The 17,842-nt window shown below is 45.2% G+C and overlaps 1 protein-coding gene across 4 annotated transcripts in view; it reads left to right on the top strand.

Moving 5' to 3' along the window:
• The window catches only part of LOC130113312 (spectrin beta chain, non-erythrocytic 1-like), a 126,507-nt gene that overhangs the window by 17,221 nt on the left and 91,444 nt on the right, over nt 1-17,842 (top strand). For all 4 annotated transcript variants that reach the window (XM_056280895.1, XM_056280898.1, XM_056280896.1 and 1 more), the window contains one exon: nt 17,016-17,167. In XM_056280895.1, coding sequence (XP_056136870.1) covers nt 17,016-17,167 — 152 coding nt within the window. The remainder of the gene's footprint in view (nt 1-17,015; nt 17,168-17,842) is intronic.

Here is a 17,842-nt window from a genome sequence, read left to right as displayed (position 1 = left end):
AAAAGAGAGGGAATGAGTGGATGAAGGAAAACTCCTTGATTGATGAGAGGAAGAGAAAAGAGAGGGAATGGGTGGATGAAGGAAAGCTCCTGGGTTGATGGGAGGAAGAGAATAGAGAGAGAATGAGTGGATAAAGGAAAGCTGGTGGGTTGATGAGAGGAAGAGAAAAGAGAGAGAATGAGTGGATGAAGGACAGCTCCTGGGTTGATGGGAGGAAGAGAAAAGAGAGGGAATGAGTGGATGAAGGAAAGCTGGTGGGTTGATGGGAGGAAGATAAAAGAGAGGGAATGAGTGGATGAAGGAAAGCTGGTGGGTTGATGGGAGGAAGAGAAAATGGAAGGAATGAGTAGATGAAGGAAAGCTGGTGGGTTGATGGGAGGAAGAGAAAAGAGAGAGAATGAGTGCATGAAGGAAAGCTCCTGGGTTGCTGGGAGGAAGAGAAAAGAGAGAGAATGAGTGGATGAAGGAAAGCTCCTGGGTTGATGGGAGGAAGAGAAAAGAGAGGGAATGAGTGGATGAAGGAAAGCTGGTGGGTTGATGGGAGGAAGATAAAAGAGAGGGAATGAGTGGATGAAGGAAAGCTGGTGGGTTGATGGGAGGAAGAGAAAATGGAAGGAATGAGTAGATGAAGGAAAGCTGGTGGGTTGATGGGAGGAAGATAAAAGAGAGGGAATGAGTGGATGAAGGAAAGCTGGTGGGTTGATGGGAGGAAGAGAAAAGAGAGGGAATGGGTGGATGAAGGAAAGCTTCTGGGTTGATGAGAGGAAGAGAAAAGAGAGGGAATGGGTGGGTAAAGGAAAGCTCCTGGGTTGATGGGAGGAAGAGAAAAGAGAGAGAATGAGCGGATGAAGGAAAGCTCTTGGGTTGATGGGAGGAAGAGGAAAGAGAGGGAAATGGGTGGGTGAAGGAAAGCTGGTGGGTTGATGGGAGGAAGAGAAAAGAGAGAGAGTGAGTGGATGAAGGAAAGCTCCTTGATTGATGAGAGGAAGAGAAAAGAGAGGGAATGAGTGGATGAAGGAAAGCTCCTTGATTGATGAGAGGAAGAGAAAAGAGAGGGAATGAGTGGATGAAGGAAAGCTCCTTGATTGATGAGAGGAAGAGAAAAGAGAGGGAATGAGTGGATGAAGGAAAGCTCCTTGATTGATGAGAGGAAGAGAAAAGAGAGGGAATGAGAGGATGAAGGGAAAGCTCCTTGATTGATGAGAGGAAGAGAAAAGAGAGGGAATGAGTGGATGAAGGAAAGCTCCTGGGTTGATGGGAGGAAGAGAAAAGAGAGAGAATGAGTGCATGAAGGAAAGCTCCTGGGTTGCTGGGAGGAAGAGAAAAGAGCGGGAATGAGTGGATGAAGGAAAGCTGGTGGGTTGATGGGAGGAAGAGAAAATGGAAGGAATGAGTAGATGAAGGAAAGCTGGTGGGTTGATGGGAGGAAGAGAAAAGAGAGGCAATGAGTGGATGAAGGAAAGCTCCTGGGTTGATGGGAGGAAGAGAAAAGAGAGGCAATGAGTGGATGAAGGAAAGCTGGTGGGTTGATGGGAGGAAGATAAAAGAGCGGGAATGAGTGGATGAAGGAAAGCTGGTGGGTTGATGGGAGGAAGAGAAAATGGAAGGAATGAGTAGATGAAGGAAAGCTGGTGGGTTGATGGGAGGAAGATAAAAGAGAGGGAATGGGTGGATGAAGGAAAGCTCCTGGGTTGATGAGAGGAAGAGAAAAGAGAGGGAATGGGTGGGTAAAGGAAAGCTCCTGGGTTGATGGGAGGAAGAGAAAAGAGAGAGAATGAGTGGATGAAGGAAAGCTCTTGGGTTGATGGGAGGAAGAGGAAAGAGAGGGAAATGGGTGGGTGAAGGAAAGCTGGTGGGTTGATGGGAGGAAGAGGAAAGAGGGAATGAGTGGATGAAGGACAGCTGCTGGGTTGATGGGAGGAAGAGAAAAGAGAGGGAATGAGTGGATGAAGGAAAACTCCTTGATTGATGAGAGGAAGAGAAAAGAGAGGGAATGGGTGGATGAAGGAAAGCTCCTGGGTTGATGGGAGGAAGAGAATAGAGAGAGAATGAGTGGATAAAGGAAAGCTGGTGGGTTGATGAGAGGAAGAGAAAAGAGAGAGAATGAGTGGATGAAGGACAGCTCCTGGGTTGATGGGAGGAAGAGAAAAGAGAGGGAATGAGTGGATGAAGGAAAGCTGGTGGGCTGATGGGAGGAAGATAAAAGAGAGGGAATGAGTGGATGAAGGAAAGCTGGTGGGTTGATGGGAGGAAGAGAAAATGGAAGGAATGAGTAGATGAAGGAAAGCTGGTGGGTTGATGGGAGGAAGATAAAAGAGAGGGAATGAGTGGATGAAGGAAAGCTGGTGGGTTGATGGGAGGAAGAGAAAAGAGAGGGAATGAGTGGATGAAGGAAAGCTCCTGGGTTGATGAGAGGAAGAGGAAAGAGAGGGAATGGGTGGGTAAAGGAAAGCTCCTGGGTTGATGGGAGGAAGAGAAAAGAGAGAGAATGAGTGGATGAAGGAAAGCTCTTGGGTTGATGGGAGGAAGAGGAAAGAGAGGGAAATGGGTGGGTGAAGGAAAGCTGGTGGGTTGATGGGAGGAAGAGGAAAGAGGGAATGAGTGGATGAAGGACAGCTGCTGGGTTGATGGGAGGAAGAGGAAAGAGAGGGAATGGGTGGGTGAAGGAAAGCTGGTGGGTTGATGGGAGGAAGAGAAAATAGAAGGAATGAGTGGATGAACGAAAGCTGGCAGGTTGATGGGAGGAAGAGAAAAGAGAGGGAATGAGTGGATGAAGGAAAGCTCCTGGGTTGATGAGAGGAAGAGAAAAGAGAGAATGAGTGGATGAAGGACAGCTCCTGGGTTGATGAGAGGAAGAGAAAAGAGAGGGAATGAGTGGATGAAGGAAAGCTGCTGGGTTGATGGGAGGAAGAGAAAAGAGAAGGAATGAGTGGGTGAAGGAAAGCTGCTGGGTTGATGGGAGGAAGAGAAAAGAGAGAGAATGAGTGGATGAAGGAAAGCTCCTGGGTTGATGGGAGGAAGAGAAAAGAGAGAGAATGAGTGGATGAAGGACAGCTCTTGGGTTGATGAGAGGAAGAGAAAAGAGAGGGAATGGGTGGATAAAGGAAAGCTGGTGGGTTAATGGGAGGAAGAGAAAAGAGAGGGAATGGGTGGGTGAAGGAAAGCTCCTGGGTTGATGGGAGGAAGAGAAAAGAGAGGGAATGGGTGGGTGAAGGAAAGCTGATGGGTTGATGGGAGGAAGAGGAAAGAGAGGGAATGGGTGGATGAAGGACAGCTGCTGGGTTGATGAGAGGAAGAGAAAAGAGAGGGAATGGGTGGATGAAGGAAAGCTCCTGGGTTGATGAGAGGAAGAGAAAAGAGAGGGAATGGGTGGATGAAGGAAAGCTCCTGGGTTGATGGGAGGAAGAGAAAAGAGAGAGAGTGAGTGGATGAAGGAAAGCTCCTTGATTGATGAGAGGAAGAGAAAAGAGAGGGAATGAGTGGATGAAGGAAAGCTCCTTGATTGATGAGAGGAAGAGAAAAGAGAGGGAATGAGTGGATGAAGGGAAAGCTCCTTGATTGATGAGAGGAAGAGAAAAGAGAGGGAATGAGTGGATGAAGGAAAGCTCCTGGGTTGATGGGAGGAAGAGAAAAGAGAGAGAATGATTGCATGAAGGAAAGCTCCTGGGTTGCTGGGAGGAAGAGAAAAGAGAGAGAATGAGTGGATGAAGGAAAGCTCCTGGGGTGATGGGAGGAAGAGAAAAGAGAGGGAATGAGTGGATGAAGGAAAGCTGGTGGGTTGATGGGAGGAAGATAAAAGAGAGGGAATGAGTGGATGAAGGAAAGCTGGTGGGTTGATGGGAGGAAGAGAAAAGAGAGGGAATGGGTGGATGAAGGAAACCTCCTGGGTTGATGAGAGGAAGAGAAAAGAGAGGGAATGGGTGGGTAAAGGAAAGCTCCTGGGTGGATGGGAGGAAGAGAAAAGAGAGAGAATGAGTGGATGAAGGAAAGCTCTTGGGTTGATGGGAGGAAGAGGAAAGAGAGGGAAATGGGTGGGTGAAGGAAAGCTGGTGGGTTGATGGGAGGAAGAGGAAAGAGGGAATGAGTGGATGAAGGACAGCTGCTGGGTTGATGGGAGGAAGAGGAAAGAGGGAATGAGTGGATGAAGGACAGCTGCTGGGTTGATGAGAGGAAGAGAAAAGAGAGGGAATGGGTGGATGAAGGAAAGCTCCTTGATTGATGAGAGGAAGAGAAAAGAGAGGGAATGGGTGGATGAAGGAAAGCTCCTGGGTTGATGGGAGGAAGAGAATAGAGAGAGAATGAGTGGATAAAGGAAAGCTGGTGGGTTGATGAGAGGAAGAGAAAAGAGAGAATGAGTGGATGAAGGAAAGCTCCTGGGTTGATGGGAGGAAGAATAAAGAGAGGGAATGAGTGGATGAAGGAAAGCTGGTGGGTTGATGGGAGGAAGATAAAAGAGAGGGAATGAGTGGATGAAGGAAAGCTGGTGGGTTGATGGGAGGAAGAGAAAATGGAAGGAATGAGTAGATGAAGGAAAGCTGGTGGGTTGATGGGAGGAAGATAAAAGAGAGGGAATGAGTGGATGAAGGAAAGCTGGTGGGTTGATGGGAGGAAGAGAAAAGAGAGAGAATGAGTGGATGAAGGAAAGCTCTTGGGTTGATGGGAGGAAGAGAAAAGAGAGAGAATGAGTGCATGAAGGAAAGCTCCTGGGTTGATGAGAGGAAGAGAAAAGAGAGAGAATGAGTGGATGAAGGAAAGCTCTTGGGTTGATGGGAGGAAGAGGAAAGAGAGGGAAATGGGTGGGTGAAGAAAACCTGGTGGGTTGATGGGAGGAAGAGGAAAGAGGGAATGAGTGGATGAAGGACAGCTGCTGGGTTGATGGGAGGAAGAGGAAAGAGGGAATGAGTGGATGAAGGACAGCTGCTGGGTTGATGGGAGGAAGAGGAAAGAGGGAATGAGTGGATGAAGGACAGCTGCTGGGTTGATGGGAGGAAGAGAAAAGAAGGAATGAGTGGATGAAGGACAGCTGCTGGGTTGATGGGAGGAAGAGGAAAGAGGGAATGAGTGGATGAAGGACAGCTGCTGGGTTGATGGGAGGAAGAGGAAAGAGGGAATGAGTGGATGAAGGACAGCTGCTGGGTTGATGGGAGGAAGAGGAAAGAGGGAATGAGTGGATGAAGGACAGCTGCTGGGTTGATGGGAGGAAGAGGAAAGAGAGGGAATTGGTGGATGAAGGAAAGCTGGTGGTTTGATTTCAATCTGTGAGTTAACGGCAGTGTGTTCCAGACAGACTGAATGCTGTGTGGCAGCAGAACAGATTATCTGTGTGTGTGTGTGTGTGTGTGTGTGTGTGTGTGTGTGTGTGTGTGTGTGTGTGTGTGTGTCTGTGTGTGTGTGTGTGTGTATGTGTGTGTGTGTGTGTGTGTGTGTGTGTGTGTGTGTATAAATACTATGTGTATGTATAGATAATCTGTTGTGCTGTCAGAACAGATTATCTATGTGTGTGTGTGTGTGTGTGTATATATAAATACTATGTGTATGTATAGATAATCTGTTGTGCTGTCAGAACAGATTATCTATGTGTGTGTGTGTGTGTGTGTGTATAAATACTACGTGTATGTATAGATAATCTGTTGTGCTGTCAGAACAGATTATCTATGTGTGTGTGTGTGTATAAATACTATGTGTATGTATAGATAATCTGTTGTGCTGTCAGACAGATTATCTATATGTGTGTGTGTGTGTGTGTATATATATATATAAATACTATGTGTATGTATAGATAATCTGTTGTGCTGTCAGAACAGATTATCTATGTGTGTGTGTGTGTGTATATATATATAAATACTATGTGTATGTATAGATAATCTGTTGTGCTGTCAGAACAGATTATCTATGTGTGTGTGTGTGTGTATATATATATAAATACTATGTGTATGTATAGATAATCTGTTGTGCTGTCAGAACAGATTATCTATGTGTGTGTGTGTGTGTGTTTGTTTGTATATATATAAATACTTTGTGTATGTATAGATAATCTGTTCTGACATGAGATGTTACAATAATTTCACTTTCACTCCTTTTCAGCCCTGCAGGAAGTGTTTAAATGCTGCTTCCTGCATGAAGGGACCTTCTTCTTATTCACATAAGATCTGAATTAGTAAAATACTGCCAGAGGCAAACACCCCATTACTACACACGGGGTGTTTATTAACGGGGTGTTTACTACCCCGTCACTAAACACCCAGTTACTAAACACCTCGTTACTACACACCCCTTTTCTTAACCCCCCTTTAACTACACACCCCGTTAATAAACACCCCATTAGTAAATACCCTGTTACTACACACCCCATTACTACACACCCCGTTACTAAACACGCCATTACTACACACCTGTTACTACACACCCCGTTTCTAAACACCCCGTTACTAAACACCTCGTTACTACACACCCCGTTACCCCGTTACCAAACACTCTGTTACTACACACCCCTTTTCTTAACCCCCCTTTAACTACACACCCCATTACTACACACCCCGTTACTAAACACGCCATTACTACACACCAATTACTACACACCCCGTTTCTAAACACCCCGTTACTAAACACCTCGTTACTACACACCCCGTTACCTCATTACCAAACACCCTGTTACTACGCACCCCGTTAATAAACACCCCATTACCCCATTAGCAAACACCCTGTTACTACACACCCCATTACTACACACCCCGTTACTAAACACGCCGTTACTACATACCCCGTTACTAAACACCCTGTTACTACACACCCTGTTACTAAACATGCCGTTACTACACACCCTGTTACCCCGTTACTAAACACCCTGTTACTACATACCCTGTTACTAAACATGCCGTTACTACACACCCCGTTACCAAGTTACTAAACACCCGGTTACTACACACCCCGTTACTATACACCCCGTTACTAAACACCCCATTACCCCATTAGTAAACACCCTGTTACTACACACCCCATTACTACACACCCCGTTACTAAACACGCCGTTACTACACACCCCGTTACCCCGTTACTAAACACCCTGTTACTACACACCCCGTTACTAAATATGCCGTTACTACACACCCTGTTACCCCGTTACTAAACACCCTGTTACTACATACCCTGTTACTAAACATGCCGTTACTACACACCCCGTTACCACGTTACTAAACACCCTGTTACTACACACCCCGTTACTATACACCCCGTTACTAAACACCCCATTACCCCATTAGTAAACACCCTGTTACTACACACCCCATTACTACACACCCCGTTACTAAACACGCCGTTACTACACACCCCGTTACCCCGTTACTAAACACCCTGTTACTACACACCCCGTTACTAAATATGCCGTTACTACACACCCTGTTACCCCGTTACTAAACACCCTGTTACTACATACCCTGTTACTAAACATGCCGTTACTACACACCCCGTTACCACGTTACTAAACACCCTGTTACTACACACCCCGTTACTATACACCCCGTTACTAAACACCCCATTACCCCATTAGTAAACACCCTGTTACTACACACCCCATTACTACACCCCGTTACTAAACACGCCGTTACTACACACCCCGTTACCCCGTTACTAAACACCCTGTTACTACACACCCTGTTACTAAACATGCCGTTACTAAACACCCTGTTACTACATACCCTGTTACTAAACATGCCGTTACTACACACCCCGTTACCACGTTACTAAACACCCTGTTACTACACACCTCGTTACTATACACCCCGTTACTAAACACCCCGTTACCCCGTTACTAAACACGCTGTTACTACACACCCCGTTACTACACACCTCGTTTCTAAACACCTCGTTTCTAAACACCCCGTTACTACACATCCCGTTACTAATCAACCCGTTACTACACATCCTGTTACGACACAAACTGAAGCTGTGGGCTTTCATGTTTCTCGCAGAGTGCTGAGTTTCTGGGTCTTCACCTGGCTGGTTGTGTGTTGTGTGTAGGGGTATTGTTGGTATGGTTGTGTGTAGGGGTATGGTTGGTATGGTTGTGTTGTGTGTAGGGGTGTTGTTGGTATGGTTGTGTTGTGTTGTGTTGTGTTTAGGGGTATGCTTGTGTGTTGTGTGTAGGGGTATCATTGGTATGGCTGTGTGTAGGGGTGTCATTGGTATGGTTGTGTTGTGTGTAGGGGTATGGTTGGTATGGTTGTGTGTTGTGTGTAGGGTATGGTTGTGTACAGAGTTAAGGACATTTTAATATTTAAAAAATGATTTCACTGTAAATACAACAGCGAGACACCACGTGACACCCAGACAGGAAGTCCTCTGCATTCTGTTGTTCTGACCACTCCGCCACAGGATGTTCAGTCAACACAACAGGAAGTAGGAGATGATCCTTGAACCCACTGGTGAAAGAGAGATTTTCTTTACAATCCAAATGGGATTCATTTGTCAACTTTCCAAGCCAGTGTTGCTCAAACATACCTACAGTGTCTACACAGCATGCTTCACACGCACTCCTCGACACAACTGATGATGTCACGTCTTCAGCAAAAGCAAGTTTGGGAGCTGATGATGTCATAACAGTCCAAAATGTCGACATGCATCATTATTATCACACCATTAGGCCTGCACATAAATGCCTCAAGTAGTGGGGCAGTTTTAAACCCCACATGTGTGCTGCGTGAGCCACCCAGCTGCGAGCAGGGGACATGGCGGAGTACTGGTCACTTACACCGTTTGTTACTGATACTACCTTAAAAAAAATACCAGACCATTTGTTACCGATTCTACCTAAAAAAGAATACCAGGCCATTTGTTACCGATATTGCCTTAAAAAATACCAGGCCATCTGTTACCGATTCTACCTTTAAAAAATATACCAGGCCATCTGTTACCGATTCTACCTTAAAAAAAATACCAGGCCATTTGTTACCGATTCTACCTTTAAAAAACATACCAGGCCTTCTGTTACCGATTCTACCTTTAAAAAACATACCAGGCCATCTGTTACCGATTCTACCTTTAAAAAACATACCAGGCCATTTGTTACTGATATTGCCTTAAAAAAAATACCAGGCTACATTGGCAGCAACAACTGCGAGCTAGGGATGTGGTGGATTACTCGTCACTTACTGGTCATTTGTTACTGATACTACCTTAAAAAATACCAGGCCATTTGTTACCGATTCTACCTTAAAAAAAAACACCAGGCCATCTGTTACCGATATTGCCTTAAAAAATACCAGGCCATCTGTTACTGGTTCTACCTTAAAAAAAATACCAGGCCATTTGTTACCGATACTACCTTAAAAAATACCAGGCCACATTGGCAGCAACAACTGCGAGCTAGGGATGTGGTGGAGTACTGGTCACTTACACCATTTGTTACTGATACTACCTTAAAAAATACCAGGCCATTTGTTACTGATACTACCTTAAAAAATACCAGGCCACGTTGGCAGCAGCTTGTCCAGCCTCTTCAATTTCCACCAGATTAATCCACATGGAGTCAAGCAATTAAAGATGTTCTGAAAGCCACTCAGCCCGCATGGTACATCAACCATGACCCAGAAGAAAACTGTCAACATGTACTGCTTTATAATAACAATAATGATATTAATAATAATAATAATGATAATAATAATAATGATGATGATAATAATAATAATGCTGATAATAATAACGATAATAATGATAATAATAATAATAATGATGATGATGATAATAATAATAATGATATTAATAATGATGATGATGATAATAATAATGCTGATAATAATAACGATAATAATGATAATAATAATAATAATGATGATAATATTAATAATGATAATGATAATAATAATAATAATAATAATACAATTTATTTGTGGGCGCCTTTCAGAGCGCTCCAGCACACCTTACAGAATACAGTAAAAAACAAGCAGCCCTGTATCAGACAGCATAAAGTCAAAACAGGCAGGGTAGACAATAAAAAGTTACAAGTTTAAAAGACATTCTGCACATTCTTGCAGATCTTTTGTAGGTCATCAGAACTCATTCAACAGTGTTCATCAATCCCCTTGAAGTTCATTAAACTGGGGCTCATCAAGTTCGGTCTCGGTATCTGATAACCGAGAGAAGCGCTTGACTCTACAGTTTGAGTGATGTGCTTGCACTCTCGGCACATTTAGTGCAGAACTCCACAGAGACGGGGTTCTTGTCCACGTGCAGACACACTCCAGCGGATGACTCGTTCTCCTCCACTTTCACACGCTTCCTGGGTAAGGCATCGTTATGGTCATGGTCATTTGAGTTGGGCCCCTGGAAAAGTGAGGAAGATCATTTCATCCCATTCTCACCGCTCAACCTGGACAAGAGCTGGGCTAACATGCTCTCATTGGCCAACACGGCCCTTAGGGATCTGGTCTCATCTTCCAGTTCCTTCACTCTCTTGGTCAGTTGTGAGTTTTCCTGCTTGAGCGTGTGATTTTCCACTGACAGAAACCCACTTCCTTCTCCAAACTACTGATATACTCTTTCTTCTTCAAACGACTCAGTCTGGTGGCAGTGGCATTTTTCTTAATTATGTGGCCAGATGGGCTGTGTCTGCTCTTGGTCTTTGAATCAGGAGAAGTTCTCTCTAGAGATGGGGTCTTGAACGCTATACTAGCATCGTGATCCTTGCTGCTGGACATACCCAGTCCGATATCGAAGAATGGGGAGTCTGTATCCCTTTCAAAAGTCCATTTGAAGTCTTCCATTCCAAACAAGTCATCCAATCCAGAGTTGACATTCTCAGCTGGCAAGCGCTCAGGTGGACTCTGGGAATGTTCTACTGTCTCGACGGCATCTGGACGTTCACCATCGAGCTACTGAACAATATTGTTTAGAGTAAGGCCTTCTGTTGTGGTGAACATTTTGAGTTGTAGATGGTAACACAAATGCTCTACAAAATGTTTTGTGTTAGTTTTAATCTGTGAAATGAAAGAATGAATAGGAGTCTTGAAATGGTCTAGTTTAATTATTAAAACTTTTGTCGCTGGCACATTTAAAGATGTTAGAACAAAAACAAAAAGCCAAAATAATAAGTAGACATTATTTCTAAAATGCATACATAGATTATTGTGTTTAAACATCAATCCAGCCATTATCCAAACTGCTTATCCTGCTCTCAGGGTCGCGGGGATGCTGGAGCCTATCCCAGCAGTTTAAAAGACATTCTGCACATTCTTGCAGATCTTTTGTAGGTCATCAGAACTCATTCAACAGTGTTCATCAATCCCCTTGAAGTTCATTAAACTGGGGCTCATCAAGTTCGGTCTCGGTATCTGATAACCGAGAGAAGCGCTTGACTCTACAGTTTGAGTGATGTGCTTGCACTCTCGGCACATTTAGTGCAGAACTCCACAGAGACGGGGTTCTTGTCCACGTGCAGACACACTCCAGCGGATGACTCGTTCTCCTCCACTTTCACACGCTTCCTGGGTAAGGCATCGTTATGGTCATGGTCATTTGAGTTGGGCCCCTGGAAAAGTGAGGAAGATCATTTCATCCCATTCTCACCGCTCAACCTGGACAAGAGCTGGGCTAACATGCTCTCATTGGCCAACACGGCCCTTAGGGATCTGGTCTCATCTTCCAGTTCCTTCACTCTCTTGGTCAGTTGTGAGTTTTCCTGCTTGAGCGTGTGATTTTCCACTGACAGAAACCCACTTCCTTCTCCAAACTACTGATATACTCTTTCTTCTTCAAACGACTCAGTCTGGTGGCAGTGGCATTTTTCTTAATTATGTGGCCAGATGGGCTGTGTCTGCTCTTGGTCTTTGAATCAGGAGAAGTTCTCTCTAGAGATGGGGTCTTGAACGCTATACTAGCATCGTGATCCTTGCTGCTGGACATACCCAGTCCGATATCGAAGAATGGGGAGTCTGTATCCCTTTCAAAAGTCCATTTGAAGTCTTCCATTCCAAACAAGTCATCCAATCCAGAGTTGACATTCTCAGCTGGCAAGCGCTCAGGTGGACTCTGGGAATGTTCTACTGTCTCGACGGCATCTGGACGTTCACCATCGAGCTACTGAACAATATTGTTTAGAGTAAGGCCTTCTGTTGTGGTGAACATTTTGAGTTGTAGATGGTAACACAAATGCTCTACAAAATGTTTTGTGTTAGTTTTAATCTGTGAAATGAAAGAATGAATAGGAGTCTTGAAATGTTCTAGTTTAATTATTAAAACTTTTGTCGCTGGCACATTTAAAGATGTTAGAACAAAAACAAAAAGCCAAAATAATAAGTAGACATTATTTCTAAAATGCATACATAGATTATTGTGTTTAAACATCAATCCAGCCATTATCCAAACTGCTTATCCTGCTCTCAGGGTCGCGGGGATGCTGGAGCCTATCCCAGCAGTCATTGGGCGGCAGGCGGGGAGACACCCTGGACAGGCCGCCAGTCCGTCTCAATGGCAGGGCCTCACCAGCCTGCTCTTCACTGCTTAAACTATGAACATGATAGATTTGTAATAAGGTGGAGATTGTGTTGAGGATGAGTTAACTGACCAAACGCAAAGACTTGAACAGTTAATTTGCAGAGGACAACGTTAGCTAGATCATTAGCTACATCGCGGAATAAACATCGAGCTACACAGCTAAAGACGCGCTAGCAACATGGATGTACAAATGACGCTGGCCAAGAGGATGGCATAACACAGAAGAGCTAACCCATCAGGCCAGGACTCCACAGTCTACACCATCTACAGACCAGGACTCCACAGTCTACACCTTCTACAGGCCAGGACTCCACAGTCTACACCATCTACAGACCAGGACTCCACAGTCTACACATCTACAGACCAGGACTCCACAGTCTACACCATCCACAGGCCAGGACTCCACAGTCTACACCATCTACAGGCCAGGACTCCACAGTCTACACCATATACAGGCCAGGACTCCACAGTCTACACCATATACAGACCAGGACTCCACAGTCTACACATCTACAGACCAGGACTCCACAGTCTACACCATCTACAGGCCAGGACTCTACAGTCTACACCATCTACAGACCAGTGGCCACTCTTTCAGGGATGAGGATGTGCACATCCTTGATAGGGAGGAACGCTGGTTTGAACGGGGAGTCAAAGAGGCCATCTATGTGAAGAAAGAATGACCACCCCTGAACCGGGGGGGGGGGTACTTCTGTCACCATCTTACAATGCTATGACTGCAACTATTCCCCAACCCAGTGTGAATAGTACACATGACCATTTTAACTCTAGTTAATGGTCACACCATATTTACATATGAAACTGGTCATTAGTTTGGGTCGTTATGCCACTGTATTTTTTATAAGGGTGGGGATACCTGCAGTCAGGTGAGCCTGAAGAGGTCACTTAGATGATGATGATGATGATGAAACATATCTGTCAACAAACGTTGTGTCCAGACGAACTGATCCAACCTTCTTTGACCTTGTGAAGAATGTTTTGATAAGAAAAGACGTGTTTAATTAACATCAGGAGGTCCACGAGATGTCCTCTTCTTTTCTTTCTACCAGTTCACAAAACTACTGCTCAGCTCCCAGGAAGCAACAGTAGTAGACTGGGCTTGTACTGCTCAGCTCCCAGTGGCTGGTATTAAACCAGTGGAGATTGACTGGACTGGGTTTGGTGCCGGGGGGCTGCTGGCTGAGAGACGGCCTAAACATGACCCCAGAAACAGGCACAGCACCCCGAAATCCCAGTTTAAATCTGCTTCTTCCTCTCTTCCTCAAAGACACGAGAGACTGTCCATAGTTTAAATCCTCCCAGCCGTCACACACACACACACACACACACACACACACACACACACACACACACACACACACACACACACCATCATCGGCGGAGTGACTGCCAATGATGGTGTGTGTGTTGTGTGCTAAAAACAAACAGAGGCTGTTGTGTTGAACAAGTGTCTGACAGTCATCTGATTCAAACCAAATGTTGACCAGAATTCCAGTAACACAATTTATATCATAGTGTGCCCCTAGTGTGTGTGTGTGTGTGTGTGTGTGTGTGTGTATACATTGTTTGCCAAGGTCACTTTCTGACACACTCTCTCTCACACACACACACACACACACACACACACACACACACACACACACACACACACACACACACACACACACACACACACACACACACACACAGAGTCCATAGAAGGTTGTATTGTGACGTCTTTGTCGGGATCAGGAAGCAAAACAGGAAGTTCCATTCAGTTTATTTGTATAGTAGTAAGTTCCAGTGTCAGATGGTTTTCCACAGGCAGACATGGTAAATAGCAGAGAGGTTGACACATCAATTGTATTCAGATCGTCCATGCAGATGACAAAAACTCCACAGAATGACAAAATCTTTTCAGGATAAAAAATTCAAGAAGAACATCAGAGGAGCTTGAGACTTAAGGAAGAACATCAGTGGAGCTTGAGGAAGAACATCAGAGGAACTTGAGACTTAAGGAAGAACATCAGAGGAGCTTGAGGAAGAACATCAGAGGAGCTTGAGACTTAAGGAAGAACATCAGTGGAACTTGAGGAAGAACATCAGAGAAGCTTGAGACTTAAGGAAGAACATCAGAGGAGCTTGAGGAAGAACATCAGAGGAACTTGAGACTTAAGGAAGAACATCAGAGGAACTTGAGGAAGAACATCAGAGGAACTTGAGGAAGAACATCAGAGGAGCTTGAGGAAGAACATCAGAGGAACTTGAGGAAGAACATCAGAGGAACTTGAGGAAGAACATCAGAGGAACTTGAGACTTGAGGAAGAACATCAGAGGAACGTGAGGAAGAACATCAGAAGAACTTGAGGAAGAACATCAGAGGATTCTTCTTCTACAACAGACATGTAATAGAGACTGAGTGGACAGAGTAGGAAATGAGGTAACACGTTTAGAAATAAAAAACTTCAATAAAACATGTGCTAATACCAAACAAGACAGCACAGTAGTGGGACAGTATGCAGAACTGAACCAAAACCGTGCTGCCAACACGGCAAGTGTCTGCTGATGCTGCACACCAGCTGTACCCACGAAGTTAAGGTGTTTCTCCCTCCCTCGCTGTAACAGTAATGCAGTAGTACTACAACCACACACTCCCACATTACAACCAGTACACTAACAGTAATGCAGTAGTACTCTCACAACACACTTCACCATTACAACTGGTACAAAAGCAGTACCGCAAAATTCACGTTTTGGCTTTAATTTTCCATTCACAGAAGGTTGAATGAGTTCATCTGGACACAACGTTTATTGACAGAAACGCTTCATCACTCATCTAAGTGACCTCTTCAGTCTCACCTGACTGCAGGGGTCCCCACCCTTATATATAATACAGTGACTGCAGGGGTCCCCACCCTTATAAACAATACAGTGACTGCAGGGGTCCCCACCCTTATAAGCAATACAGTGACTGCAGGTACCCCCACCCTTATAAACAATACAGTGACTGCAGGGGTCCCCACCCTTACAAACAATACAGTGACTGCAGGGGTCCCCACCCTTACAAACAATACAGTGACTGCAGGTACCCCCACCCTTATAAACAATACAGTGACTGCAGGGGTCCCCACCCTTACAAACAATACAGTGACTGCAGGTACCCCACCCTTATAAACAATACAGTGACTGCAGGTACCCCCACCCTTATAAACAATACAGTGACTGCATGGGTCCCCACCCTTACAAACAATACAGTGACTGCAGGTACCCCACCCTTATAAACAATAGTGACTGCAGGTACCCCCACCCTTATAAACAATACAGTGACTGCAGGGGTCCCCACCCTTACAAACAATACAGTGACTGCAGGGGTTCCCACCCTTACAAACAATACAGTGACTGCAGGTACCCCACCCTTATAAACAATACAGTGACTGCAGGGGTCCCCACCCTTATAAACAATAAAGTGACTGCAGGTACCCCCACCCTTATAAACGATACAGTGGCACAACAACCGAAACCAACGATCGGTTTCATATGTAAATATGGTGTGACCATTAACTTGAGTTACAATGGCCATGTGTACTATTCAGAGGGTTGGGGAATAGTTGCAATCACAGCATTGTAAGATGGTGACAGATGTACTCTTAGCCCCCCAAGCCCCCCCCTCTGTTCAGGGATGGAGTACAAGCAAGCTGTTACTACAACTATTCCCCAATCCTGTGTGAATAGTGCACATGGGCATTCTAACTCTGGTTAATGGTCACACCATACTTACATATGAAACCGATCGTTGGTTTCGGTTGTTGTGCCACTGTATTGCTTATAAGGGTGGGGACCCCTGCAGTCACTGTATTGTTTATAAGGGTGGGGGTACCTGCAGTCACTGTATTGTTTATAAGGGTGGGGACACCTGCAGTCACTGTATTGTTTATAAGGGTGGGGACACCTGCAGTCACTGTATTGTTTATAAGAGTGGGGGCACCTTCAGTCAGTGTGGGACTGAAGAGGTCACTTAGATGATGATGAAGTGTTTCTGTCAGTACACGCTGTGTCCAGATGAACTGGTCCACCTCGTGTGGGGGTCTTACCTGGATTCTGCAGCACTAACACACTGGTGCTGCATGGTGACAGCAGGTCAGATGGTGTGGAGCTGCTGACTCTTTCGGTTGTAATGAAAGTGTTATTTAATCACCATTTGTGAGTTGGAAATGTGGAGTTTTTCCAGTGTGTGTGTGTTTGTATGTGTGTATATGTGTGTGTGTGTGTGTGTGTGTGTGTGTGTATGAAATTCAGCATATATGTATGTGAGTATGTGTAAGTCAGTGTGTGTGTATGTCTACATATGAGTGGTGTAACATGGGTGTGCCGGATATGAACCAGGGTCAGACGTGTTGTGTGTCTGTATGGTGTTAAACTGATGGGTTGTGTGTCTGTATGGTGTTAAACTGATGGGTGTATGGTATTAAACTGATGGGTTGTGTGTCTGTATGGTGTTAATCTGATGGGTTGTGTGGTATGTGTCTCAGATGAGCGTGAGGCGGTCCAGAAGAAGACCTTCACTAAGTGGGTAAACTCCCACCTGTCCAGAGTGTCCTGCCGCATCACAGACCTCTACATGGACCTGCGGGACGGACGCATGCTGATCAAACTGCTGGAGGTCCTGTCTGGAGAGAAACTGGTTAGTAACACACACACACACACACACACACACACACACACACACACACACACACACACACACACACACACACACAACCCAGGGTTCTTCCTGCCATTGTGGAACTTGTGTGCAGCGCCCAAGTTGGTTGAAGAGGAAGTAGGGGTAGAAGAAAGTGGTTAGCGTGCAGCGTTCAAGCTAACGAAGTCTAGCTGCTAAAACGTTGTGCCTGTCAGTCTGTGGATGTGCAGCCTCCAAGGTGGACCCTCACACGAAGGCGACCAAGTCTCACATGAAATGACAGATCAGGCTATCACAACGTCAAAGCCCTTATTCAAGTCAGTTTTATCTGTGTGTACAATATCACACATTACAAATGTGCCACAAGGGGCTTTACAGCGACACAACAGCCAGTCATACACCCTCACATCGCAGGAGCAGGCTTAAGGCGTGTCGAACTGTCGTGGTTTTCAGGATATAAGATGAATGAAGGCGACTTCCGGTTATGGCGCGGTGCTAAGAGGTCGCAACTTTTCCACTCTGCTGCTGGCATGTAAGTGATCCTGTAGTACTAACCAGCATTTTATTCAGGCAAGCAACACGTATATAAGAGTACTGGGTATCAAACACACCACCAACACGAGGCAAAAAGACGAAGGGATATCACGGTACGAGGACGAACATTCGAAGGGTGAA

The sequence above is a fragment of the Lampris incognitus genome, chromosome 5 (assembly GCF_029633865.1).
Source record: "Lampris incognitus isolate fLamInc1 chromosome 5, fLamInc1.hap2, whole genome shotgun sequence".
NCBI classification, from domain to species: domain Eukaryota; kingdom Metazoa; phylum Chordata; class Actinopteri; order Lampriformes; family Lampridae; genus Lampris; species Lampris incognitus.
The sequence above is the reverse complement of the archived record's forward strand: the minus strand, read 5'-3'. Positions and strand labels throughout refer to the sequence as shown.